Raw genomic sequence first — 25,993 nt, 5'->3', positions numbered from 1 at the left:
CTTTTTTGTTAGTCATTTTTTACTTGGATTTTCCTGGACTGAGCATCTGAACGAACATGGGGTGGGTAGCTGTGGAGCCTTGGCCAGGCCTTTCAGACTGCTGTAGCAGTGAGCGGGCGCACTCTGTGATAGCACTGCTGAGTGGCCATGCCTTCTCTGCCTCTTTGACCTTGTCTTATTCAGACTGGGCTTGGCGGATGCTAACACTCACCCTGTGTTCTCTGTTCCTGCACTGCCATCTGTCACTAAGGGAAACATTTCTTGCCTTCCAGTGTGATCACTTCACTTTTAGAAGGTGTATATTTGCTGGCATTTTCTAAGATCTGCCACTCTGGGCCCCAGCTGGGCACTTTCCTCACTTACCCCTCTGCTTTCTGCAAGGCCTAGACTTTTCTCCTGCCCAGCTCTGCTAACAGCTGTTCCACTTTAGGGCAACACATGCTCATTCTGGGGGTGTATTGTGCCTGGAGACAGGATACCTGCAATCGCTGATCCCCTGGGCATCCCTGCACTCTCCCTTCCTCCCATTAAATATATCTGAGCTTTTACTTTTCTTTGTGATTCTTTGAATGGCATTTATTGACTTAATATTTTGTTCATAAAATAGGCTGTACCAAGAAGCAAGAGAAACCTATCTTGATCTGGATAATAAAGTAAGGACTTTAAAAAGATTTATTAAATTGCTGGAAGAAATAATGACTCATAGATACAAAACATACCAACAATTTAGACGGTAGGTGCATTTAAAAATATTACCACGTATATAATTTTGTACTTTCATTTTCACATTGTCCTTTATAAATAAAATTCAGTTGAAAGAACTTTATACAATCCAGTTAAAGAAGAAACTGCAGTGCTTCCTGTATTGGTTGATACATAGGGTCCTATGATTTAATCAGAATTATGGCTTAGAAGGGATTTGCGTAGTGGGCTTATCCAATTTTTCCACTATTAGATCCCTTTACTAGATAACTCGGGATGGCTTGTTCAGTCACTGCTTACATAGGTCCTTTGAATAGGAGCTCACTGGCTTTGAAACAGCCTCTTTTACTTTTGGACACTGCATGTTCTTAAGGGATACAAGTTTTGATGGGACCTGTTGAGGCAGTATCTCAGTTTATGATCTGAATGATGTGGCTCCATGGATGTAGAATCTGTTTTGTTTACTGCTGTGTCTCCAGGACCTACTACTGTGCCTGAAATATAATAGGAAGTTGATAATATATTGGTTTAAAGAATGAACACAGGATCAGAGAAATGTCTGTACTACCTAGAAATATTCATACTTTCAGGGATAGATTGTCCCCCCCCCCCCCCAAAAAAAATTCAAAAACAACAGAAATAAATCAGAGGATAGGTTGTAGGAAGGGATGGCTCTTGACCTACTGGTATCCAAGGCAGTCCTAGTCTTTTTCCACTTAACCTCTGTTTTCCCCAATGGTATTCCCTCAGTGACCTGCTTTTTACCAGTCTTTATACCCAAACTCCATAATCCTGAGACTATAGAATTAACAGAGTGCTTTTTTTGTTTTTTAAGTTTGTTTCTTTATTTTGGGAGAAAGAGAGAAAGAGCAGCAGAAAGAGGGAGAGAGAGAATCCCAAGCAGGGTCTGCACTGTCATCACAGAGCCTGGCACAGGGCTCGATTTCATGAGCCACAAGATCATGACCGGGGCCGAAATCAAGAGTCAGATGCTCAACTGGCAGAGCCACCCAGCCAGCCCCATGAGACTATAGAATTAAAGAAATACATCTAGTTCTAGTGCATATGAGGAAACTCAGATAATTCCATAAAGAGAAATAGGCTTTGCACGTTTGGCCCGTGTTCCTTAACTAAACTATAGGTTAGTTTTTGAAATGTGTGCTTCAGATATTTTTTAAAATATTTTTTTTAATGTTTGTTTTTGAGAGAGAGAGAGAGAGAGAGAGAGTCAGAGCGTGAGTGGAGGAGGGGCAGAGAGAGAGAGGGAGACACAGAATCCGAAGCAGGCTGCAGACTCTGAGCTGTCAGCACAGAGCCCGACGCGGGGCTTCAACTCACAAACCAAGAGATCGTGACCTGAGCCGAAGTCGGACGCTTAACCGACTGAGCCACCCAGGTGCCCCTGAGATGTGTGCTTCAGTTTTGTAAGCATGTTATTAGGACTTCAGTTATGTAGGATTTATTTTTATCTTTGTGAGGCTGCTTGTAAGTTCCATTAAGTGGGACCAGAGCAGCCTTTAGTCGAGGGCCAGCTCTTTCCTACCTGTGAGGCAGCGCCCTTCAGAGTCCTCCACTGCAGTGTACCTTGTGAGGTAGGAAGCGTCTGCCTGTGGGAACGTGAACTGTTCTGGCTCTGGGCAGTCTGTGGGGATCACTTCTGCTGCTTTGGGATGTTTCTTGCTCCAACCTCACATGTGCAGAGAGAGTTGTCAGCTTGAGACTAGTGTGCCCTCTGTCCACCCTGTGTCTAGCCTCTGGAGTTCTCCCTCTGCTGCACTCTCTAGGCTTTAAGAACCCGAGTGCCTTGGCCTCCCCAGACTCCCAGCTCCATCTTCTCAAACAGGGAAAGCTCTGGGCTCCGCCTGGGTTTCTGCCCCCCTTCACTCTTTCTGTAAGTAGTGACTTGGGACATCTATAAGGCCCAATTCATTTGTTTCCCATATTTTAGAGATCATTTTGACTGGAATTGCCTGCACTATCTGATGTCCAGTCTGAAAACTTATTTCATTTATTTTGTACAATGTTTTGGTTGTTTCAGGCTAAGTAAATCCAGTGCCTACTTCTGCCTCTTTTCCAGTAGCAGTAGGATTTGTTTTTGTATTGTATTTAAAATATTTTCTGGGGGGCGCCTGGGTGGCTCAGTCGGTTGAGTGTCCGACTTTGGCTCAGGTCGTGATCTCGCAGCTCGTGAGTTCGAGCCCCGCGTCAGGCTCTGGGCTGATGGCTCAGAGCCTGGAGCCTGCTTCGGCTTCTGTGTCTCCCGCTCTCTCTGCCCCTCCCCCACTCACGTTCTGTCTCTCCTCTCAAAAATAAACAAACATTTAAAAAATAAAATAAAATATTTTCTGTAAAAGTATTCGTCTTACAGTCTATTACCTTCATATGTTTCCTCACCACCAAAATGGCACCAAATGGCAAGAACCTTGCCATTTTATGAGGATAATCTCTCTTAGACATCCCATGATGAATATCAGTAGTGAAAGAAAGAAATGTCAACACAAAATTCTGAAAACCAGCTAGCAGTCATTGCTGTGTCACAAAAGAAAACTCAAGCTATCAGTATTTTCTGGGATGGAGATTTAATGTAGTTTAGGAAGGGAATTAGGAGAGATAATAATAAGCAGGTAGTTACTCTGAAGAAGCAAGCCTTAGACTCATTAAGGAGCAGAGTTGTTAAGAAAAATACCAAGTTTCCTTTCATCTAGATCTTATTTTCTAAATACCATTCCCTCCTTGGAGAAATGGCTGATTCCAGAGCTGGGCAGGGAAGGTAAATGTGAGCCTCTTGCTACGCCAGAAAGTAAGGAGGTGCTTGGAAGAAACATAGAGTCATGATAAAAGAATGTAGGAAGCAGCCTGAAGAGGCTCCCACTGGCGAAACCTGGGCCTGCCTGTTTGAGGGCAAGAATATGGTAATCCAGAGAATAAAATAAGAATCTGTGACTCCATCCCGATGAATGGAAAAGTGAATAAGTAAATAAATAATTGAGAAAGAAGGGAAAAGTTTTCCTTACAGTGGAATGTCATGTGATTAATGGAGTCTGCATTGTGCCAGGCTGTGGGTAAAGTATTATAGGTACAGAATGATTGAGCCCTTTTTTGTCACCATAAAATTAAGAGGAGATAAGCACATGGATGGGCCATTTATTTATTATCTTAACACTACTAGAGTTTAATCTCTCGAGGGCAAGATTCATGTCTTCTGTATTAGGGTGATGTCTCATGTAAATTGCTTGAATGATTGATATATTCATGTGGACTCGCTGACCTATATTAAATGTGGGATAACATCTTTATTCATTTTATGATGTTTGTTTATTGTAAAAGAAAATGAAGTGGTAAAAATGTGGAGACACAAATAAAACATAAAGATGGGGGGGAAAAATCTTAGAATCCTACCTATTAAATGGGCAACCAGTGTTAACATTTCGGCATATCCCTCTCTGGTCTTACATGCTAGTTTAAAGATCATGCTGAATATACAGTTTTTATATCTTTATATTCTTTTTAATGTGCCCCATTTCTTTATTCCAAGATGTTTGACTTTACGATGCAAATTATACTTTGACAACTTACTATCTCAGCGGGCCTATTGCGGGAAAATGAATTTTGACCATAAGAATGAAACTCTTAGCATATCAGTAAGTATCTTAACTCTTTGTATGCTAATCGTTAGAATTAGCTGCTGCATTTCTTTTGATAATACATTAATAGTTTTAATCTATTATCTTTGGAAAACAAAAGAACTTACTTTTAAGGCTGGTGTTTGCCAGAGTGTTGAAAATTAAACTGATCACTAGCTAATGCTGCCATTGTAGCGTTAGCTACATCCCCCCTGAAAACCACTATGAAGATAATTAGGAAATTTATTTTCAGTGACAAATATTTACCCTCTTTCCACTCCACAGGTTTCTTTTTAAAACTCATACAGCATTTTAAATTATGTGGGATATTATAGAAAGTCCATGTTCTCTGGAAGCCACTATAAGGAATCCAAGAAAGGATTTCTCAGAAGAATGTTCTACCCCATGTAATTGTCTGCACTTACTTATTTCTGAATGCGTCCGTAGATCTAGCCTCAATTGGATAAGCAAAGCCACCGTATTCAACTTTGTGGGGTCTGTGTTTGTGGATCCTTCATAGTTGCATGCATTGAAAGAGGAAGTATGGGATATTGCATTAAAAATTATGTGGCCAAGTCAAGAGCAACCAAATAATTGGGGCAAATTTTTTAAGTAATTGCTTACTGCTCTTAGTTGCCATAAATTTGTACTTCATTTTTAAAAAAATTATACTTCATTTTATACTTAGGATAAATAATAAGTTACAGTACATGTATATAAGACTCATCTAAATTTTTAAAGAATAATAATTAAGAGAAAGAATGTGCATGTAAAAATGGTCAAAAGGCTTAAATAGAAACTTCATAGAGTATCCAAATGGTGAATAAGTACGTGAAAAAGTGTCCAATATAGTTTTTCATCAGAAAAATACAAATTTATATCATAAACAATGACTGTCCTGCTGCTAGCAGTGTGACTAAAACTCAACGCCGATCATGTATTGTGTTGGTGAGACTGTGGGCTTGGAACCCTCATGCCTGGCTGGTGGGAGTATAATTTGATAGAACTAATTTGGAAACCTGTCTCACAGTGTCTGTGAAAGCAATTCCACTCTTCAGAACTCTTCTAAAACTGATACAATTCGCCTGATTGAATGGTGATGATTAAAGTCAGAATAGTTGTTACCTTTTGGATTTCATAGTGCCTGGGAGAGAGCACAGGGGATCTGCTGAGATGGTAGAAATGTTCTAGGTCTTGATCTGAGTAATTACCCAGGTAATTGAGCAGAAAACTTAAGCTTTATGTTCCTTACTGTATATGAATTATACTCTAATAAAAATGAAAAAGAGAAAATATTAGGAGTGTTTGGATAATTTATCCCCAGAGGTAATTGTGCAGGACAACTGAAGCTATTCCTTCTGTATCATCATCCCTGTTATTCAAAAGAATATTACTGTTTTAAGAATCCTTAAATTCTCTAGTCTTCATTTTATAAATAAGGAAACTAAAACCTAATTAGTAATGGATCAGGGGTAAAATTTAGATCTCCACAATTAATCTAGGGCTTCGTTTATTAGATTGATGTAAAACGCAGTTTGGGAGCAAAAGACAGTATCTAGTTACTTAGTTCTTGCTTTTATGTGGGGTATTTTGTTTGGTTGGGTGGGTTTGGTTTTTTACTACTTAGTTGCTTTTTCATTTGGATTTTTACAGATTCAGACTTATGGATAATAAATGTAAAATGTCAGTGTGTGTAACTTCAGAATGTTTTTATAACCCTTTGATATGAATGCTACTTGAGAGGTGATTTTTCAAAGAGTGGAAGAGAAAGTATGTGAAGCTACGGGTCTGCTAAAGCACATGATAAAACTTTATGATAGAAAACCTGATGGTGCTCTGCTTTTTTACCTTGTGGGTATGGTATATATGTATGTCTGGAATTCTATCCAAATGAAAATAGAATTCCTTCTAACTTTTTTTTTAATGTTTATTTTTGAGAGAGATTGAGATAGTGCAAGCCAGGGAGGGTCAGAGAGAGAGGGAGACATAGAATCTGAAGCACGCTCCAGGCTCTGAGCTGCAGCAGAGAGCCCGACGCAGGGCTCGAACCCACAAACAGTGAGATCATGACCTGAGGTGAAGTCGGTTGCTTAACCAACTGAGCCACCCAGGCACCCCTCTAATGTTATTTTATACTGTCTTCCCAGCATACTGTGTAAGAGAGTTTGTTTTTAATTTTATTAATTGCTTTTTTTTATTGTCCCCATTTGAATCTCTTTTGGAAGAGATTTTATGTTTCAATCATTGCTTCTTTTCTTCTTTGGCCAGTGTGAGCCTCTAAGTTGGTCCTGTTGCCTTTCTGACATTCAGTAATTACTTGGCTTAACCACTAGATGTCACTGTAATTCAAGTAATGTAAGATTATCTTGGCACTTAGAAATGTTGGAAAAAAGAAATAAAGAAAACAATCTCATTCACAAGACCGATAACAATAAAATATTTAGGAATAAATTTAAGGAAGTGAAAGATCTATACACTGAAAACTACAAGACATTGATGAAGGAAATTGAAGAAGACACTAATAAGTGGGAAGGTATCCCACAGTCATGGATCAGAATTAATATTGTTAAGTAGATGTCACATCACTAAATGATTTTATTCTTTTTTTCTTTTTCTTTTTTTACTATAAACTCATTCTTTTTAATTCTAGCCAATGTTTTTTGTAAAGGCTTTAGTCTGACTTTTGCTGTACTTTGTTTCTTTGTTAATTCTTGGCAGGTTCAGCCTGGAGAGGGAAACAGGGCTGCTTTCAATGACATGAGAGCCTTGTCCGGAGGAGAACGTTCTTTTTCCACAGTTTGCTTCATTCTTTCTCTGTGGTCCATTGCTGAGTCTCCTTTCAGATGCTTGGATGAATTTGATGTCTATATGGTAGTGTGAAATTTTGAATTCTGTAATCTTTGTTTTTGGAAATGTGTATTTTGAAAGGAAGCAATGTTTTGTTTAGTTTTACCCACAGTAAAAGGGATCCTGCCTGACCCTTCAGTCCGTGATAGGTGGTAGGAAGGAACAAAGAGTTGTAGTGTTCTCCCTGCTGCCCTAGAGACCCCATCCAGGCCGTCAGTGTCTTCCCTAGTTTATTTCCATCTTCCATTGTAACACAGAGTTACAAGCAATTCCTTGTTTGGACGAACGGCAGCCACTGCTGATTTTCTCCCTCTCTTCACAGCTACACTTTTTGGAAGAGCAATAGATATAACACAAGGGGCAGGAACATTTGACTTCGAAATTAAAAACCTAAGATTAAGACTTAACTTACCCGAAGGACTTGAGGCAAACTATTTATCCTTTTGGGGGTCTCAATTTCTTCATGTATAAAATGATATTACTCATCTTTCCTACCTCAGAGGGTTATGGTGAGACTCCAGTGAGGTCTTCCGTGCAAATGCACTTACAAAGGTGGAGGCACGGAGTAGGCCCTCCCAAACCGGCTGTTAACCGGCCTCTGTATGGTTCCTGGCTCATTCCCTCTAAACCCACTGTAATCTGGGTTTAGACTACAGTACTCTAGCAAAACTTGTTTAGCAAAGATCACAAATGAACTTTTAGTATTATTTTAATTCTTTGAAGGAGTTGACACCACAGACCTATCTTGCATCTCTTACAATGTGCATTCTGGCCAGCTTCTGCTCTCCTCTTTCCTGGTTCTGGTGTGTTCCAAGCTGCTGTTCTCCTGAAATGTGTGAGGTCCTCTTTGTCTGTTTTTGATACCTGGATACCATACCCTGAGTACGTCTTCACGCTACACCCCCGCCCCGGTCCCCGCGCCCCCACACACACATAAACACACTCTAACTGCCACCAACACTACCACTTACATTTGGATACCAGCAAATCTTAGTGTCTCATCCTGGCCCCTCTCTCGCACTCCAGACCCATATGCCCAACAGTTTCGATGTCATCTGGCATGACCACGCCTCACACTCAGCAAGTCTTCCACTCAGAGCCTCTTCCTTTTCCTGAATCCCCTACCTTGATTGGTGACCAATAGCCATTACCCGCCCAGTTACCTTGCTAGACCTTTGATGTATCTGTGATCCTCCCTTCCTTTTCATTTGCCCGTCACAGTCACACCTGACCTTTCGAGTCTCTGCTCCTTCCTGTTACTTGTCCCTGTCTCCTCACCCCCTGCCTGTCATAACCGCCTCCTGTACAGACGCCCAGACTTTAATCTTGCTTCTTCCTTGGTTCCTCCCTCACTGTTTTGCCAGGTTTATATTTCTAAAATGAATCTGATCATGGTCACTCACTTGTTTGGAGCTCTGTGGTGGTGAACTATCTGGGAGAAAGGTTTAGTTCTTTGGGTATCTGTGAGACCCTTCCTGATGGAGTATCTACCCACTTTGTGGCTTTCCTAACTACTTACGATTTTTAAACACTGTGCCTCTGCGTGTTGTGCCCCTCTTTGTCTACTCACCTTTCAAGGCTTGGTTCGGATGTCACCTTTATGTCACCTTTGTGAACACCAGGCAGAATTAGGAACCTCTTAGAACTCCTTTGCCACCACCCTACACCAATTCACACTGTTATTTTTATTTTTTATATTATAGAATATATTATTATGTAATTTGTACTATATACATTTACTATTACATAGATTTTTGTACATTTTCATTCTGTTGCCATTTCCTATTCTCATGTCTGATTCTTCTCACAAATTATACCTTTTTTTGGAAGTTACCAACTATGGCTTGATCATGTTTCTACCTGTCTGATGCCTGGCCCATAAGTATTTAGAAAATGCTCATTCATGGAGCATTTTAATCCTGTTTAATCCTTCAGTGTCATTTTTTCCCCGTGATAACATTGCTGCGATTGCTTAGAAATTCTTCTGAGAATTGGCTTCAGAGCTAATTCACAAATCGCAGAAGATGATTGCTCTTTCCATGCAGTGATTTTGTCCAAAATGCCATTTTGCAGCCTTCTCTTTTATTTGTCAAATTTAATTCTGTTCTTTCTCTTTTAGAAACTTAGTGGTTCTTTTTTTAAAAAAAATTTTTAATGTTTATTTATTCTTGAGAGAGAGAAAGAGAAAGAGCACAAACAGGGGAGGGGCAGAGAGAGAGAGAGAGGCACAGAATCCAAAGCAGGCTCCAGGCTCCAGGCTCTGAGCTATCAGCACAGAGCCCTACGTGGGGCTTGAACCCATGAACTGTGAGATCATGACCTGAGCCAAAGTCAGACACTTAACTAACTGAGCCACCCAAGCGCCCCCGGAAACTTAGAGGTTCTTAATCAAAATGGCATTTTGCCCCATTGGAACTATTCAGAAAAATGTACCTAAGTCCTGAAAACCAATTGGAAGCAAATGCAGACATTTTGGTGGTTTGGCGGCTTTGTTATCAAATGATAGGCCTCCCCAGGGCAGTGTTTTGAAAGGAAAGCATTCTACTTGAACAAGCTCTCGTTATTTTTGTTAACTTTAAGTTAGGTTGCTTTACAGATATGCCTGAGGGAAGAATTTATATAATACAAGCCATTGAGCTATGCAACCAGGATGTTAGTAACCTCTCTGCCTCCAAAACAGTGTGTTCTTTTTTTTAAATTATTTTTTAATGTTTATTTATTTTTGAAAAGAGTGAGAGACACAGAACACAAGCAGGAGAGGGGCAGAGAGAGAGGGAGACACAGAATCCAAAGCAGGCTCCAGGCTCTGAGCTATCAGCACTGAGGCTGACACAGGGCTCGAACCCACAAACCGCAAGATCGTGACCTGAGCCAAAGTCAGACACTTAACCGCCCCCCCCAGGCGCTCCCCAAACAGTGTGTTCTTAACCACCATGCTGTACTGCCACATAAATTTTCAAATAGACCGTTAAAAATTTATGCCTATAATAACATTTGTTTATGTTTTCAACTTTTCAGTTTTCAAGGTTTCAAGGTAGGGAGCAGTACTTTGATTGTTTTCTTTCTCTGATAATTGAACTCAGAAAATGTAAGCACACAGTTTAATTTAGTTTCAAAACCTGTTACAATGAAAAAAAAATTAATTAAAAAAGCCCTGTTATAATGAAGCATTATTTTTCTATACACTGATATGCTATTCAACTTAAAGATTGAATGGAGGAATTGGTTTGTAAATTTACATTGGTTCAAATTGTACACATTGTAGAAAGTGGTGGGGCAGGGTCAGAGGTTTTAAAACACCTTAATCATTGAGGGACATTTTGACAGAATTAGAAACTTTATAGCTAGTCATTTTTTATGTTGTTCTCCTGAGGTATTAATTATTATTGCTGTACAAATTAGATTCATTTTGTAACATTGAGTTGTGTCTTTGGGATATTTGTTGATTATTTTAATTGCTAAATATATTTGAGGGAGGGAGCTATGTTTACTAAAACAATCTGACTATAGAAATTACCTGGAAGAGACCTGTATTATCATTTTCCACTCATAGTTTTGGATATTATCTTTCCCTGTAAGAATAGTTTGGCATCATCAATAAGGTAGTAGATGATCCCTGGATAAAAATGCAGGAGTTGGTATCAGCCAGCAGAATGCTGCTTCTGCAGGAACGTGATTAATGCAGCAGTGACCCTAACTTTTTTCCCTAGGACATGGTTAACCGGAGAATTGCCATGGATATGATACTCAAGATGGCGGACTCCCAGCGTTTCAGACAGTTCATCTTGCTTACCCCTCAAAGCATGAGGTAACTTTGAAAAACTTCTTCTGTGAATATATACATCAAGATATAAAGGGGGAAAATAAATCTCTTATAATCTAAATTTTTAAAATGCAAACACATAAATCACCAATATTAAGAAATAAATCAGTTCCTGTGTCAGGAGATCTAAGATAATTTTTCCTTTTTAGGTACTTAAAATTGTATTTTTATTATCTCCCTTCCATAACAAAACCAAGTTGATTTAAATATGAGTACTGACTTGTTATTATTTCCATTTTGACTCTGTTCCTTTGTGATTATCATGACCAACTAATAAAGTAATTTAATTTTACTAATTCTGTTTAGACTAAAGACACAATTCAGGATTTCCCTAGTCTTGGCTCTTTTCCCGGTGACTTACGGCTACCAGTCTTTCTAAATAAGGAGCTCTCCCCTGCTGGCAGTCGGCGTGGTGTCACTTAGAGTTGATACTCTGCCTCTAAAGCGGTCACTTGGTCCTAGGGAGATTTAAGTTTGTGACTGGGAATTTTCAGGTAGACAGAATTTCCTGGCAAGACAAGAAGAGCAGGAGTTAGAAAGAGCTGGTATATAAATCTCATTTTCTTTTTCTTCTAAACTGAAAGCCCCTGGCATTTAGCAGGAAGTTAATTTTTAAAAATGAAAACAAATTATTTCTTGATTGCAAATTATATTTCTCCTAGAACTCCTGATATTCAACATGTCCCACATTAGTAGATAGGGTAGATTTGTGTTTTCATGAGGTAGGAGTAGAAATTTTTTTAATGTGAAGAAAATTTCCTAGACGTTTTAAATAATTAATTTTACTTCCTCTAGTTCACTTCCATCTAGTAAACTGATTAGAATTCTTCGGATGTCTGACCCTGAAAGAGGACAGACTACGTTGCCTTTCCGACCTGTGACTCATGAGGAGGAGGAAGACCGGAGCTGATCTGTAGCTGCTGGTGCCACGGGCTGCATCCTCACGTGGAAGAGTTGCAAAGGGAAACAGTTCAGGAGTCTGTGATGAAATAAAATGAAACTGAAGATATTCCGAAATAAAAGAAGCTCCTTTATACATCTGGCCCCAATAAAATGTGTAAATAAATCTAGAAAGCCTACTACAACCAGCAATTTAAAATTACTGTTACTTTACTTTGAGAAAATTAATTTCATAGTACTGGTTTTAAATCTTTTTTTTTTAAGTTTTTTTTTTAACCATCTACTTTTATAGATTGTTTTTCAGAAGTAAAATTTTGTACATATGTACATGTACATATCTGTTTAGTTTGGGTTCATTTCTATGGTATTTTGTAAGAATTAAAATAAAAGTTTGAGCACCTGATTATATTTAGTTTTGTTTTCCCAAGTATCACATTCTCATCGCAGGTGGTGCACAGGTGGTCTGGGGACGGGGACCAGTTTACAGTGGATTTATTGTCTTTCTGTGCTTATTAATGATGAGGGGCCTGCACAGGAGTATAAAGCTTTGGTCAGAATCCCTGTACAGGTCACTTTGTACCATTAGAGATACAACTATAGATTTGAGCTGTACTTTTAATTACTATGTCTCATTCAAACTGAGGATGCCCTCTGTCTGTATGGCACTTTGAAGGAGCCCTGGAACACCACCAGCTCTGACACAGTGCCTTTCAGAGTCCCCTGTCGTCCACCCAGCTAAGCGTCTGACCCGTGTCACAACGGGATTGTGACACAGCACTGCACCCTGACCTGCAGCCTGTTTGCCTGGTTTACAACCCCTCAGTCCGCTGTCTGGGGCTCCTGGGCTCTGGCTCAGCTGAGAGGACCCAGGCTGGGAAGAAGGTCTGGGAGAACTGGGGGCCCCTGTGGAGCAGAAAAGCAGCCCAGAGCCAAAGGCCAGCCTGTTGATGGGAACTGACATCAGTGCTATCAAAGACCTCTCCTGATTTTAGAGCTGGCCTTGGAATGATAAAATCTAGCATATTGTAGGAAATGGTATTTATCAGCTTTTTTTTTTTTTTTTTAATCTTTTTTAAGAAGGCATGAATAGGACTTCTGCCTGGATTCTCTGTGTTTGATACTAGGGTAAGTGCTAAAGTTTTAAGACAGACATGGGTATTCAAGAAGCACTTCCTGTATTGCCAGCAATAAATATTTATGTAATCGAAAAGGACGTATTTTAAGAAAAACAGTATTTTAAAAAACAACAGCACTTCTATTGTTACTGAGAAAAAATGGATTTTGTTTTTTTATTTTAGGGAAGGGAGTCTGATTTAGCCTTAATGTGAGATCAGTTGGCAAACTTCTTTTCTAATCTAAGAATTTATAGAAAGAGGAGATGTATGCTGAAAGTTTTAAACATCCTCCATAACCATACAAAGTCTGACCTTTTCAAGTTATGTTTATAACTAATTTGTATCAAAACTATTTTTTAACATACATGTGCTTTTTCAAATTAAAAAAATGAAGAATAGGGGCGCCTGGGTGGCGCAGTCGGTTAAGCATCCGACTTCAGCCAGGTCACGATCTCGCGGTCCGTGAGTTCGAGCCCCGCGTCGGGCTCTGGGCTGATGGCTCAGAGCCTGGAGCCTGTTTCCGATTCTGTGTCTCCCTCTCTCTCTGCCCCTTCCCTGTTCATGCTCTGTCTCTCTCTGTCCCAAAAATAAATAAACGTTGAAAAAAAAATTTAAAAAAAAAAATGAAGAATATACCAAATGCATAAACTTAGATTAGCTAAATAATTTTTGCATCTAAATCCTTAACGATAGTTTTTGAATGTTACGGTTCTGAGTGCAGAGTGGGAAATAAAATCCTCAAGTATCTGAGTATCTTTTGCTAAGAGTTGAAGATTATTCATTGCTTTAGCCTCACAAAGTTTTGGTTTCAACTATCATAAGTGAAAATAATCTCAATTAATGTTCTAATTAATAGTAACATTGATTAATTAGAATAAAAGAAGAAAAAAATTAACTATATGTAACTTCTAAAAATAAAGCTTAAAACGTATATGTATGGGGTGACTTCACTACATCAGAGGGTTCCTCGACCCCTGGTTTATCATCAGGGCTGAACTGAGGAATGAAATCCCAGGAAACAAGGGGCACATACTCCCTCGGACTCTTCAATCCTACCTTCTCAAATCCGTGGGGTGGACGTGATTAAAACCAGTCTCAAGGTGACAAATACGATGAGTTTTAGTAAACCAAGATATAAATAATAGTTTCTCAATATTGAAGATTTCATTGAAGACTCAGTCACTGCCTTCTTGTTTAAGTATTTTCACTTCTCCTGTTCTCTAGTGCTGCTTTTTTTTTTTTTTTCTTTCCTTCACATGTCTCCAAAATGTCTCAGTTCTGAGTAAGAAACTACTGTCTAGGACTTGGGCTGAATCAGAAGTGTTTTCGACTGGTGGAGCCCCAAGGATCCCGATTTCCTTTGTACAGGCAGGTGTGGCACAACTTAGTGCGAAGTATTGTGTCCCGAGTCAGTAATGTTCCAGTTAGATTTAGGACGTGGTTTTACGTCAACACAGATAGATGTACCTCAGCCAGCTCAGACTTTCTGGAGAACTGGTTTGAAACTTAGAGTTCTATGAGTTCATAGGGTAACAGATACTTCATGACAGGAGCTAAATGGCTGTGGACTTGAAGATTCACCAAAACAGTATTTAATATATTTAATAGGAATAGCTTTTGATTAAAGAGTGGTAAACTAATAAGGTAGATATAAGTTCACTGTTTCTTTGAGTCAGCAAACGAAATGTTCTGTCCTAATTATATATAATATTGATACCTACCCTATTACATTTTGGCCGGCGCATCTGGATAGAGCCCATAGAAACAACTGTGGCCTGAGAACACTCACTGATCAGCAAGTTTAGAGGGCTGTTGCTCCCTGATTTTCTGCAGTATACGAATGTAGAGATTAATTCATGCAAAAATGATGAAGTTCCTGCCATGTGCTTATAGCACTTTAAAGCACGGGGGACACTCCTGTGAGTAATACCAAATCTGCCCTCATGAAGCTGAAAGTCATAATTTCCAGGTAACTGTAATTGCTTGCATAATAAAGCAGGGTAAGGAGTTAACAGTGGAGGGGAGTGGTATCTCAGAAGCCCTGTTAGGGGAAGACTTTGCAGAAGGTATTTAAGCAGAGCCTGAAACGAGCGAGAGAACGAGCTATGGGAAGACCTAGGGCAGCAGTTCCAGGCAGAGGAAATGAGGGCAAAGGCCGTCTTGTGAGAATGAACTTCATGTCCGAAAATCGAAAGGCTCATGTTGATACAACTTCGTGAGCAAAGGGGATGAGGTTCAGAGGTAGGCAGAAGAAAGATCATTTGACGTCTAAGGAAGTTTTCAGACCTGGTCTAGTAAACCTATTTAAAGACTCCTCCTGGCTGCCGTGGGAATAGAGTAGGGTTTGGGCCGTGGTGAACAGAAAGCAAGCCCTGACGGTGGTCCAGGTAAGAGGTCATGGGGACTTGGGCCAAAGTAATGGGAGGAGAAGCATTTAAATTTGAGATCTGGAGGCAGTGGAGTTGCTGGTAACACTGGGGAGTTGTGAGAGAAGAATCAAGGATAATTGGCCTGGGGCCTAAAACCTAAGGTGCTACGGTGCCTTTCACAAGGGCGGCGAAGGACCGGACGAGGAGGCCAGCACACTGCTACTTGATGAGGAAAGTCACACTGGCGAGTGTGAGAATGGAAAACTCCACTAAGAGTCTGAAGATCTATAGTTCACCTGCAAGATGCTGAGAAAAATCCAAACTGTGTGCCCAGAATACTGGAGAAATGTAATTGCTTGCAAGAAAGGACCTACGGGAACCCTACGCTACTGTATTTAGAGGCTCTAATTGACTATCAGTTTCTCGCCATAGCCCTACACATCCTCTGCCGCAGGGCTCTCGGAACACATCTGTTTAAGCATGTGTTTTACTTCTTGACATTATTTCCAACCGTGTAGAGAAAATTCTGCTAAGAAAGAAATTCAGAGACACCTGGGTGGCTGTCAGTAAGGCATCTGACTTCAACTCAGGTCATGATCTCACCGTTTGTGGGTTTGAACCATGTGTCGGGCTCTGTGCTGACAGCTCAGAGCCTGGAACCTGCTTCAGACTCTGTGTCTCCCTCTCTCTCTGCCCCTCCCCTGCTCACACTCTCTCTCTCTCAAAAATAGACATAAACATTAAAAAATTTTTTTTAAAAAAAAGAAAAGAAAGAGGTTCATATTATTCATCCAGAGACTGTTATCCCAAATGAGTGAATTATAGGAAATATAATTTCTTCAAACAAAAGGATTCCCTTGTAAAAAGCAAGACATGGAATCATATTCCCTTGACTCTGGATGGGTTTTTGACTTTCTTGTCACCAGTAAAATGCTTTCTGTGGAAGTGGTATTTCATGACCTGGGGTCAGGTCAGAAAAAACTATGAAACGTCCAGCCTCTTCTTAGGACTACTTGAGCTGGAGCCTGAACCACCATGAAAGTCGCTGAGGCCACCACAGTGTGAGAAAGCACAAACTGCCCCCAGATTGGGGGGGAGCCCTGAGATCATGGGAAGAGAACCCCCAGCTGCTCCCGACCCCTGTGTCAGCTCAAGCTGCCACAGGCCTGCAACTGCAGGAGAGACCCCGAGCCAGAATCCTCCACACCTCTCTCAAACCCTTGCCCCGCAGACCACGGAAATAGTAAAATGATTGCTTCTATCTCAAGCCACCAGGTGTTGGGGGTGAGGTGTTGTGCAACACCGGTGACTGAACCACTCCCATTACTCCCCACCCCCAATAACTACTCTGATGTGATATTTCCTTTTGTTTCAACATGACTTCAGTGTTCTTACCATGAGAATGCGTTGACGTTTATATATTACACCCTGCAAGAGATTTTATTTCTCTTTTCCCCGTTCGGCATGTTGCTGTGCGTGCATCGTTGCTTCTGGCCTCTGTGTAGTTCGCCTAGGATGCATCGATCACACTTTACCTACCTATTCCTCCAGCGATGAGCCGCCAGGTTGCCTGCAGTTCCCCCACACGGTGTCACAGACAGCCTGGGACACGTCCCCTTACGGCGCCCTGTAGGTCTGTGAGCACTTCTCCGGGCAATACACCCAGAAGTGAGCATGCTGCCTCCCAGAGCGCCCGCGCACTTGCTCTAGCCAAGCTCGGCTGCACCCGTCTACACTACCGGTGCCGTGTTCACTTGCTGGCCCAGTCCCCACATTGTATTTACGAAAAGAACGAGTCGGGCTGCTGGAGGGTTGGGTATTTTTCTCTCTCCATAATTGCCCTGAACATCTCGGTGGCTCCCTTCCTTCAGGTCTTCCTCTACATGTCACCTAACTACTCCGTCACAAATAGTTACTGCTACGTGCCATCGCTGCCCATCCTTCTCAGCTCATGGTTCTTTTCTTCGCTGTTCTTACAGGTGGACGTTGTGTGTGTGTGTGTGTGTGTGTGTGTGTGGTGTTTGGGTATCATTTGTCTCCCCCCGTGAGAAGGGCGTTGGGTGCGTAGGGTGCGGACAATGAAGATTTGCTATGAATGCATAGCCAGAGTCTGACTTAACCGAGTACCATTCTAAGGAGCCTCCCCGGCTCCTCACCCCACCTCCCCGTCAGTAGGGGGAGAGAATATCGGGGGGCACCGAGGCTCTCCCATCTCTACCTGCCCCCACTTTGGACTCACCAAGCACAGGGGCGAAGGACATTCTATTAGCACTTGGGACGGTTCTATCAGTGTTTCAGGTACCATCGGCGTCCCGAGTGTTTGTGGTGAGGTGTGCTTGCTCACAGCTTCTTGTTGAATGGCTGCATGAAATCGTTAGGCCCTGGTCTCTGGTCTGACTTAATGATCCTAAGACAGACAAAGGAAGAGTACTTAGAGAAAAAAAAAAAGGCATGGGATAAAAAGTGAATAACATATGGCACTGCCCTGTCTGATACTGTAACTATTAGCCACATGTGGCAAATAAATTAATTAAAATGAAAATTAAGTTCCTGAGTCACATTAGCCATATTGAAGTACTCAATGGTTACATGTAGCTGGTGCAGACGTACACATTTCCATCACCCCAGAGAGTTCTGTTGCACAGCCCTGAAGAAAAAAACAGCTTCTCTAGATACTTTCTGAAAATCCCAACCTGCCTTTAGAGTTCTTGAGGGAATCTTTTCCACCTGCCTTCCTCAGGGCTAAAAGGGTCAGCATTTTGTTCTATCATTAAAAATAACAACCAGTATACTTTTGACTTGGAAAGATAGACGTATTCTTTCCTACGGGCTACTTTTGGAGGACACTTAGCTGGCTGCACGTGTCCTCCACATGGTTCTGAAGAAGGTGATGTGTCCTGGGGCACCTGGGAGGCTCAGTCAGTTAAGTGTCGGACTTTGGCTCAGGTCATGATCTCGCGGTTCGTGGGTTCGAGCCCCTCATCAGGCTCTGTGCTGACAGCTCAGAGCCCGGAGCCTGCTTCGGATTCTGTGTCTCCCTCTCTTTCTGCCCCTCCCCCGCTCATGCTCTGTGTCTGTCTCTCAAAAATAAATAAACATTAAAAAAATTAAAAGAAAAAGAAAAGAGATGATGTGTCCTCAGCACCCAGTCACGTTGAGATGAAGCTTATTTTCACACAGTGAGCATTTGTTGAGAACAAACAAGCTTTATGTTTCATTTCAACTTTACATAGCATGTTTTTTGCCCTGCTTTTGAGGGCCAGGATGAAGGGTTGGAAAGTTGCTGTCATTTGGTGTCATTAATTCTCTGAATTCCGAAGTTGTGTGTTTAAGAGGGTCGATTTGGTAAGTTGTTGCTACCCGACCCTTGATTATGAACATCAAATTTAAAATTACGAAGTAAGAATTGAGGGAAAAAGTCAAATGTTATAAATTTATTTGGGACATCTGTTGCCACCTCTTTGGATGCCTTTGAAAATTCAAGCAGAAATCAATACACTTCCAGGTTTGTTTGTTTTTTTACTTTCAATAAATAATATCTTTGTGTATATGTATATATAGATAGATATACTTAACAAGTCATTTAGCAGGATTTTTAAGTTTTATACTGCATTAATTCCAACATAGCTCTTTCCAGATTGATAGGATGCAAATGAGGTAAGAATTAAGGCAAACCTAAGAGGCATGCAAATGTAGCACATTTATCTCCACTGATAAGACAAGATCTCGAGTATGGACCACACAGAGGAGCCAAGGCCCCTCCACATGTCTGTCAGTACTATTTTACAGGAGAATGGTGACACAGCTTATATTAAAGTTACATTACCGTGGGGGTCTCAGTGCTACTAACATGTAATCAAGGAGACACGAGCATTGGCAAAACATGAACAAGAAACCATAGAACTCTTTGCAGCACATTTCTGCCCAGGCTTTAGGGGAGGAGGGTTTTTATGAAATGATGTTACACGTATCACATCGTGGCAGGTTGTTTGTTTTATAATATATGCTTTTAAAATTCATTAGCAAATGACATTCTCATGCACACAAGTGTTTCAAACACAAGAAGCAAGTCCATTGATAGGTAGTCCAAGCAATATTTGTGTGTGTGTGTGTGTGTGTGTGTGTGTGTGTGTGTATAGCTGCAGACTGAATGGAACATTGAGACTTTTGTGCAGTCCATAGCATTGACCTCAGCTCATTTCTGAATGTCGCACTGCAGAAGTAATACAATGGAAGGGTCGCTCTTTGCAGCTTCTTTGAATTCATCCAGTGTAATCTGGTCATCTTTGTTCTTATCCATCTTGCTGAAAATCTTGTCTACTCGCTGCTCAGGCGTGAGGCCGTCCTCATTCATTTTCATCATGATCACAGTGCCTACCATCTTATAGATAGCCTTGGGAAAACCAGAAACAGAGCGTAAAGTTCTCCTACGACATGATAAAGAATTTAAATTTACTTCAAAGGACTCCTTAAATCGTTTTAAATAAGACAGAGATATAATCAGATATGTGTGTCTTGTCTGACTCCCAGGTTTCTGGCTGGAGGAAGTGAGTAGAAAGAGTGGCTCCGTGGTAAGCACAAGAATAATGGATGAGGAATCTTTATTCAGGAGGAGAGAACTGAGCTCTGTTTTAAACATTCTGGGATTGGGGCGCCTGGGTGGCGCAGTCGGTTAAGCATCCGACTTCAGCCAGGTCACGATCTCGCGGTCCGTGAGTTCGAGCCCCGCGTCAGGCTCTGGGCTGATGGCTCAGAGCCTGGAGCCTGCTTCCGATTCTGTGTCTCCCTCTCTCTGCCCCTCCCCCGTTCATGCTCTGTCTCTCTCTGTCCCAAAAATAAAATAAAAAAGTTGAAAAAAAAAATTAAAAAAAAAACATTCTAGGATTGAGGTGCAGGTGAGCACCAGCCCTTGACGATTTAAGAAAACAGAAAATGTGGTTCCAACCAAGAAGGAATTTACAATCTACTAGGATAACTGAGCAAGGCAAGCCAGTAAAACTTAGTCCAGAAAGAAGACACTTTAGGGAGATCTGTGGATCAAGGACTCTGTTCATAAGGACTTCCAACTGTCCAGTTCAATTAAGTGTACACAATTATCTCTCAATGTGAGAATTTCCTAAATAGAAACAACTTTTTTAGGAAACTGCCTGAAAAAAATAAATGCCCTTCCACACAAAGACCTGCAGGTGGGGGCGCCTGGGTGGCTCAGTCGGTTGAGCGTCCGACTTCGGCTCAGGTCATGATCTCACAGCTTGTGAGTTCGAGCCCCACATCGGGCTCTGTGCTGACAGCTTGGAGCCTGGAACCTGCTTCGGATTCTGTGTCTCCCTCTCTCTCTGTCCCTCCCTGCTCATACTCTGTCTCTCTCAAAAATGAATAAATGTTAAAAAAAAATTTAAAAAAAAGACTTGCAGGTGGATGTTCATAGCATTATTAATAATAGCCAAGTAGAAACGACACAAATGCTCAAACAATATGATGTATCTGTACAACTGAATACTATTTTAGTAATATAAAAGACTGAAATACTGATAAGTCTTACAACATAGATTAAACAAAAAAGGAAGTCATTCATTAAGGCTATAGATATTTATATTGTATGGTTATATTTATATGAAAGGTCCAGAAACCCAAATCCACAGAGAAAAAGAAGAGTGGAGTTTTCTGAGTCTGGAATAGGAACAGGCAGGTGACATGAGGGGTCTTACTGGGGGAATTAAAACGTTCTAAAATTAGATTATGGCGATGGCGGCTTACTTTAGTAAATTGTACAGTTATAATGGATGAATTTATGGTTTGTAAATAACTCAAAGTTTTTAAAAATGTCAGTTAGAAAAAAAAATGCCAGTTAGAGCCACGGGCAGCATCTTACATCCACCAGAGGGAAAGCTGGTTTGAGGAAGAAGGGGACATACAGCAGAGCAGAGCTAAGCCAAGGGCAGAACTGAATCTGGGCCCAGCGGCTTGGATCTGTGACTTTTCCCAGCGCTGCGCTGAGGCTGAGGCAGGGGCACAGGGGTCCGGAGAATTCAAGGCCCGGCATGCAGGGCTCCTGGCAGGGAAGAAAAGAAGCTGCCACGGTCCACGCCCCAGGAAGCTTCCTCCGGGGGTCTCTGCCTTACTTGCCCGTCGGCCAGCCAGGGAGCCTAGCCGCCCACCATCCTGAAGTCCCGCTCCGGCCAAGTCCACCCCGAGTCCTCGCCTTGCCCTGCCCTCGTCGGGAAGGCCAGCCCCGGCCTGCGGGCCCTTCCCCCCGCCCCCCTCCTCCTCCGTAGGGTTCCCTTTGGCGACTCCATAGGGTGCCCCACCCCACGCGCCCTGCCCAGCCCCGCCCAGGTCCCCCGAAAGCCCGACCCCGCCCTCGCCCTCGCCCCCCACCCGAAGGCCCCGGCCCCGCCCCTCGGGGGCCACCGCCTCACCTCGATGATCTCCAGCATCTCCACCCGTGTGATCTTGCCGTCGCCGTCCAGGTCGTACATGTTGAAGGCCCAGTTCAGTTTCTGCTCGAAGCTGCCCCTCGAGGTGATGGACAGGGCGCAGATGAACTCTCGGAAGTCGATGGTGCCGTCCCCGTTCTTGTCAAAGGTTCGGAAGGCGTGCTGGGCAAACTTGGAGGCGTCTCCGTAAGGGAAGAACTGCAAGCAGAAGGCACAGGTTCAGGTGCCTGGAGGGCCCGAAACCTCAGGCCGGGGCGCGGCCCAGGAAAGCCTAGACCGCGGGCTGCACCGGGCGCTCTCGTGGGCTGTCGTGGGAGGGGGTGTGACCGGCGGGCCTCCTGCCTGGGCCAGCGCTCAAGGCCAAGGGCAGGCGTCCATCAGCGCGTCCTCACTCAGACGCCTGGCTGTTTCTTGTGGGTGAGGCCGGGGACATGCCTTTGTGGTGGCCAGGCCCTCAAGCCCGCAGCTAGCGTCCCTCATCCGTGGCTTCCCTGGCCGCCCTCCCACAAGTACGAGGACTGAGGCAGGTAGCAGACTCCTCTCCCCACACGGGGTGGTGCTCCATGAACTCCCCCTTTCTCCCTGTGGATGTCCAGGTTCACTGCCTCGTGGGGCCAGAGCAAGGTTGCCCAGACCTGGTTTTTCCTGTCCCCCTGCCCGGCTTCCCATCCACACTCCCTCGATGAGGCTCCAGGGTTTCACTTCTTTTCACAGGGACTTTTCTTTTGTAGAACAGACATTTAAAACCCATTAAAAATAGAACATGACTGGGTTTATTTTTGCAAGATATAAAGAGGTTTCTTTTCAGAGCCAACAGTTGGCAAGAGTGCCGTAGGGAGACAAAGAATGGACCCAGGAAGGAAAGGAAGAGCAGACCCCAGAGGAGGTAAGACCATGGGCAGTGAGGCAGGGGTGTCGGCCCCCCTGATACGAGTCTAGGCCAGTCACAAACAGCAGGCAGTTCTGTCACTTGACCCTCTGTCCCAGCAAAGCTGAAGGACATTCTCTAGGAGGAGGGTGGAAGACAAACCAACCCCAAATCAAATGCAAAAACAAACCATGTGCTGTTTTAAGGCAGAAAGGGTATATACATGTTTCTGGGTGAGCAAATCCAGCAAATACAAACATGAAAGCAGATTTCTGAGGATGTCACTGGTCTCCCTGCTCCTTCCTACGTTTTGCCACTTGTGACTGGAACAGTCTGGCCAGCCTCCATGCAGATGGCCTGCTTCGTGCCCACCTAGGGCTGTCTCCCTTTGGGAGTTTCTCACTATGCACCCTGCCCTTGGGCCTGCTGCCCGCAAATCCAAAGGTGGAACATTTCCCTCCAGAAATAAAATAGGTCTTTCCATATAAGATGCAGAGCTGACTGGGGCTTGTATTTCAATGGCACTCACTTCCGGACACTGAGATCTGTTCTGCTTACTATTGTGTGCAAAAAATCACCGAAGGGGCACCTGTGTGGCTCAGTCAGTTAAGCACCTAACTCTCAGTATCAGTTCAGGTCATGATCTCATAGTTTGTGAGATCGAGCCCTGCATCAGGCTCTGCGCTGACAGTGTGGAGCCTGCTTGGAATTCTCTCTCTCCTTTGCTGTCTGCTCCAACCCCGCTTGCTCTCTCTCTCTCAAAATAAATAAACATTAAAAAAATTTTTTTAAATCACCCCAAATCAGAGTGGCTTAAAACAACAATTCTTTCATTAATCTCAGAAAATAAAGATTTGACAACCACTTCTTTTTTTTTTTATTATTTAAAAAAAATTTTTTTTTTCAACGTTTATTTATTTTTGGGACAGAGAGAGACAGAGCACGAACAGGGGAGGGGCAGAGAGAGAGAGAGGGAGACACAGAATCGGAAACAGGCTCCAGGCTCTGAGCCATCAGCCCAGAGCCCGACGCGGGGCTCGAACTCACGGACCGCGAGATCGTGACCTGGCTGAAGCCGGACGCTTAACCGACTGCGCCACCCAGGCGCCCCAACAACCACTTCTTTTTTAAGCAACCAACTTATCTTTCTGAGGCTATGGAGGACAACTTTATCCTTTGCTCCCTCATCCCCTACACACATTATGTCTCCTATCCTACATTTTTCATGATTCATCAAAATCCACTGAGGCCTTTTTCTGGCCCGGCCCTGTCTTTGGTACTGGGAAAGCAGAGATCAGCACCTCACTGTCCCCAGGCTCTGGTATTTTGCAGTTAAGGGGGGAACTGAAAATGAAGGTCATGTTATCAGAAAAGGACTACAACAGAAGAAGGAACAAGACATTCCTAATGCTAACGAGCGCGTGGTTACTTTCAAGAGGGGCGCCTGGGTGGCTCAGTTGAGCATCCAACTTTGGCTTAGATCATGATCTCGCAGTTGGTGGGTTCGAGCCCCCGCATTGGGCTCTGTGCTGACAGCTTGGAGTCTGAAGCCTGCTTCTGATTCTGTGTCTCTCTCTCTCTCTCTCTGCCCCTCCCCTGCTCACACTCTGTCTTTCTCTGTCTCTCAAAAATAAATAAAATGTTACATATATATAAAAAAAAAGACTGTGTGGTTGGTTTCAAGACAGGAGAGTTAAGACAGAAAGGCTCCTGTCCTCTGTCGCGGGCTCAGCCTGTTTTCTCTCCACCCCCCAATGTCATTAGAGGCATCGTAGATACCTGAAGATGGGCTGCCAGGTGCTGACTTTTGAACTTGACCTTGACAATTTCTAAATAGGCAAGTTTGAGCCACATGTGCTTTGAACTGTTTGTTAACTTAATGATGCTTCTGACACCAAATGCGTGGGCTTTGTTTTGGTTTAGTTTGGTTTTTGGTTTCTCCCTACCAGCAGCCAGTTCTCCAATTTTCTGGACATTAACCTGGTCCAGTTGAATCCAGTTCAATTCTGACACTAACCCCTGGGGAGTCAGTGCAGACCCCACAGGTGAGTCAGGGTTCAGTCCCACAAGACTGCGCCCACTTCAGATGCCAGTGGCATGTCCCCTGCTGCCACCTGTAGTTCTGATAGACCTGATGTAAACTCAGGGGCATCCCACAATGCCCTCCTTCAATAATTTGCTAGAACAACTCACAGACTTAAGGAAGGCACTTTATTTACTATTACCAGTTTATTTTAAAGGCCACAAGTCAGGAACAGCCTGGGGGAAGAGACGTATAGGGTAAGGGGCGAAAGCACGAGAAGGGTATGCAGAACCCTCTCCGGGCATGCCACCTGTCCAGCACCTCAGCGTGTTCACCAACTTCTCAGGCCTGTAGTTTAAGGGTTTTCGTGGAAGCCTCATTACATAGGCACAGTTCATTCAACCATAGGTCAATGAAGATTCGGTTCCATCTCCAGCCCTTCTCCTTTCCCCAGAGGTAGGGTGAGGGCTGGACTACAAGTTTCAATCTTCTAATTATGCCTGGGTCTTTCTGGTGACCAGCTCCCATCCTGAAGCTATCTAGGGGCCCCAGACAGCAGTCATTAGCATACAAAGGCACTGTGTTCACTACAGAGATTCCAAGGGTCTTAGAAGAAGCTCTTGTGTCACGAACTGGGAACTAAGACCGATTATGTATTTATTATATCACATGTGCTGTGTGCATGAGTGCTCTTCACCCCTTTCTGCTCTTTGCTGATGTGTCTGCCTTGTGGTCAGGAGTCTTGGGCAGAGCTGGCACCTGTGAAATGGCCTAAGAGCAGAGCAGAGTGAGCAGATTCCCACTCTCCTTAGTGCCGTGTATCCACCAGGCTTTCTATATGCAGTGACTTGAGACCGCTGCGTATTTTTCAACATCTGTGTGGGTTTCTGGAAGTGAAAGGCTTTAACTATCATTTCTCATAGCATACTTTAAAGTGAAGGGGTATCTGAGTTTTATGTAAAAATAGCTGAGAACTTGAGGTCAGTATATTAAAAATTAATTCAGATCTGAAAATTCTTGAGGAAAAAATCAATTGGGCTATAAAAGTTACATGCGCCTTGCAGAAGGCCTGTTTACTGACTTTTAGAGCCAATGCGTTCACTTCAGAAGAACTGAGCGTGTGCCCAGGACCCCTCACGTATCTGGATGGTTTGTTCCCTTTGGAAAATTCATCCTATCGTGTTCTGAGCGCTTTGAGTTTTTCTAATCAGGGGAATGCTCTTTCTTTTGATGAAATGATTCAACTCTGGCTGCATCATCACAGGAAAAGCAAAGCCATACTCTTC

At 42.9% G+C, this 25,993-nt stretch overlaps 2 protein-coding genes across 2 annotated transcripts in view; one reads left to right on the top strand and one right to left on the bottom strand.

Annotated features, from left to right (window-relative positions):
* The window catches only part of SMC6 (structural maintenance of chromosomes 6), a 78,821-nt gene extending 66,523 nt beyond the window's left edge, over positions 1–12,298 (top strand). The window contains exons 23-27 of the mRNA XM_040496124.1: positions 608–733; positions 4,238–4,343; positions 7,044–7,196; positions 10,883–10,980; positions 11,791–12,298. Coding sequence (XP_040352058.1) covers positions 608–733; positions 4,238–4,343; positions 7,044–7,196; positions 10,883–10,980; positions 11,791–11,905 — 598 coding nt within the window. The 3' untranslated portion in view covers positions 11,906–12,298. The remainder of the gene's footprint in view (positions 1–607; positions 734–4,237; positions 4,344–7,043; positions 7,197–10,882; positions 10,981–11,790) is intronic.
* Positions 12,299–18,565: 6,267 nt separating this feature from the next.
* VSNL1 (visinin like 1) overlaps positions 18,566–25,993 on the bottom strand; it is a 99,149-nt gene continuing 91,721 nt past the window's right edge. Inside the window, exons 3-4 of the mRNA XM_040496123.1 lie at positions 21,799–22,014; positions 18,566–19,772 (exon numbers count right to left, since the gene is read on the bottom strand). Coding sequence (XP_040352057.1) covers positions 19,575–19,772; positions 21,799–22,014 — 414 coding nt within the window. The 3' untranslated portion in view covers positions 18,566–19,574. The remainder of the gene's footprint in view (positions 19,773–21,798; positions 22,015–25,993) is intronic.

This window comes from Herpailurus yagouaroundi, unplaced genomic scaffold, assembly GCF_014898765.1.
Source record: "Herpailurus yagouaroundi ecotype Mexico unplaced genomic scaffold, PumYag 188, whole genome shotgun sequence".
In the NCBI taxonomy this organism is placed as follows: Eukaryota; Metazoa; Chordata; class Mammalia; order Carnivora; family Felidae; genus Herpailurus; species Herpailurus yagouaroundi.
This window is presented reverse-complemented; position numbering and strand designations above follow the sequence as displayed.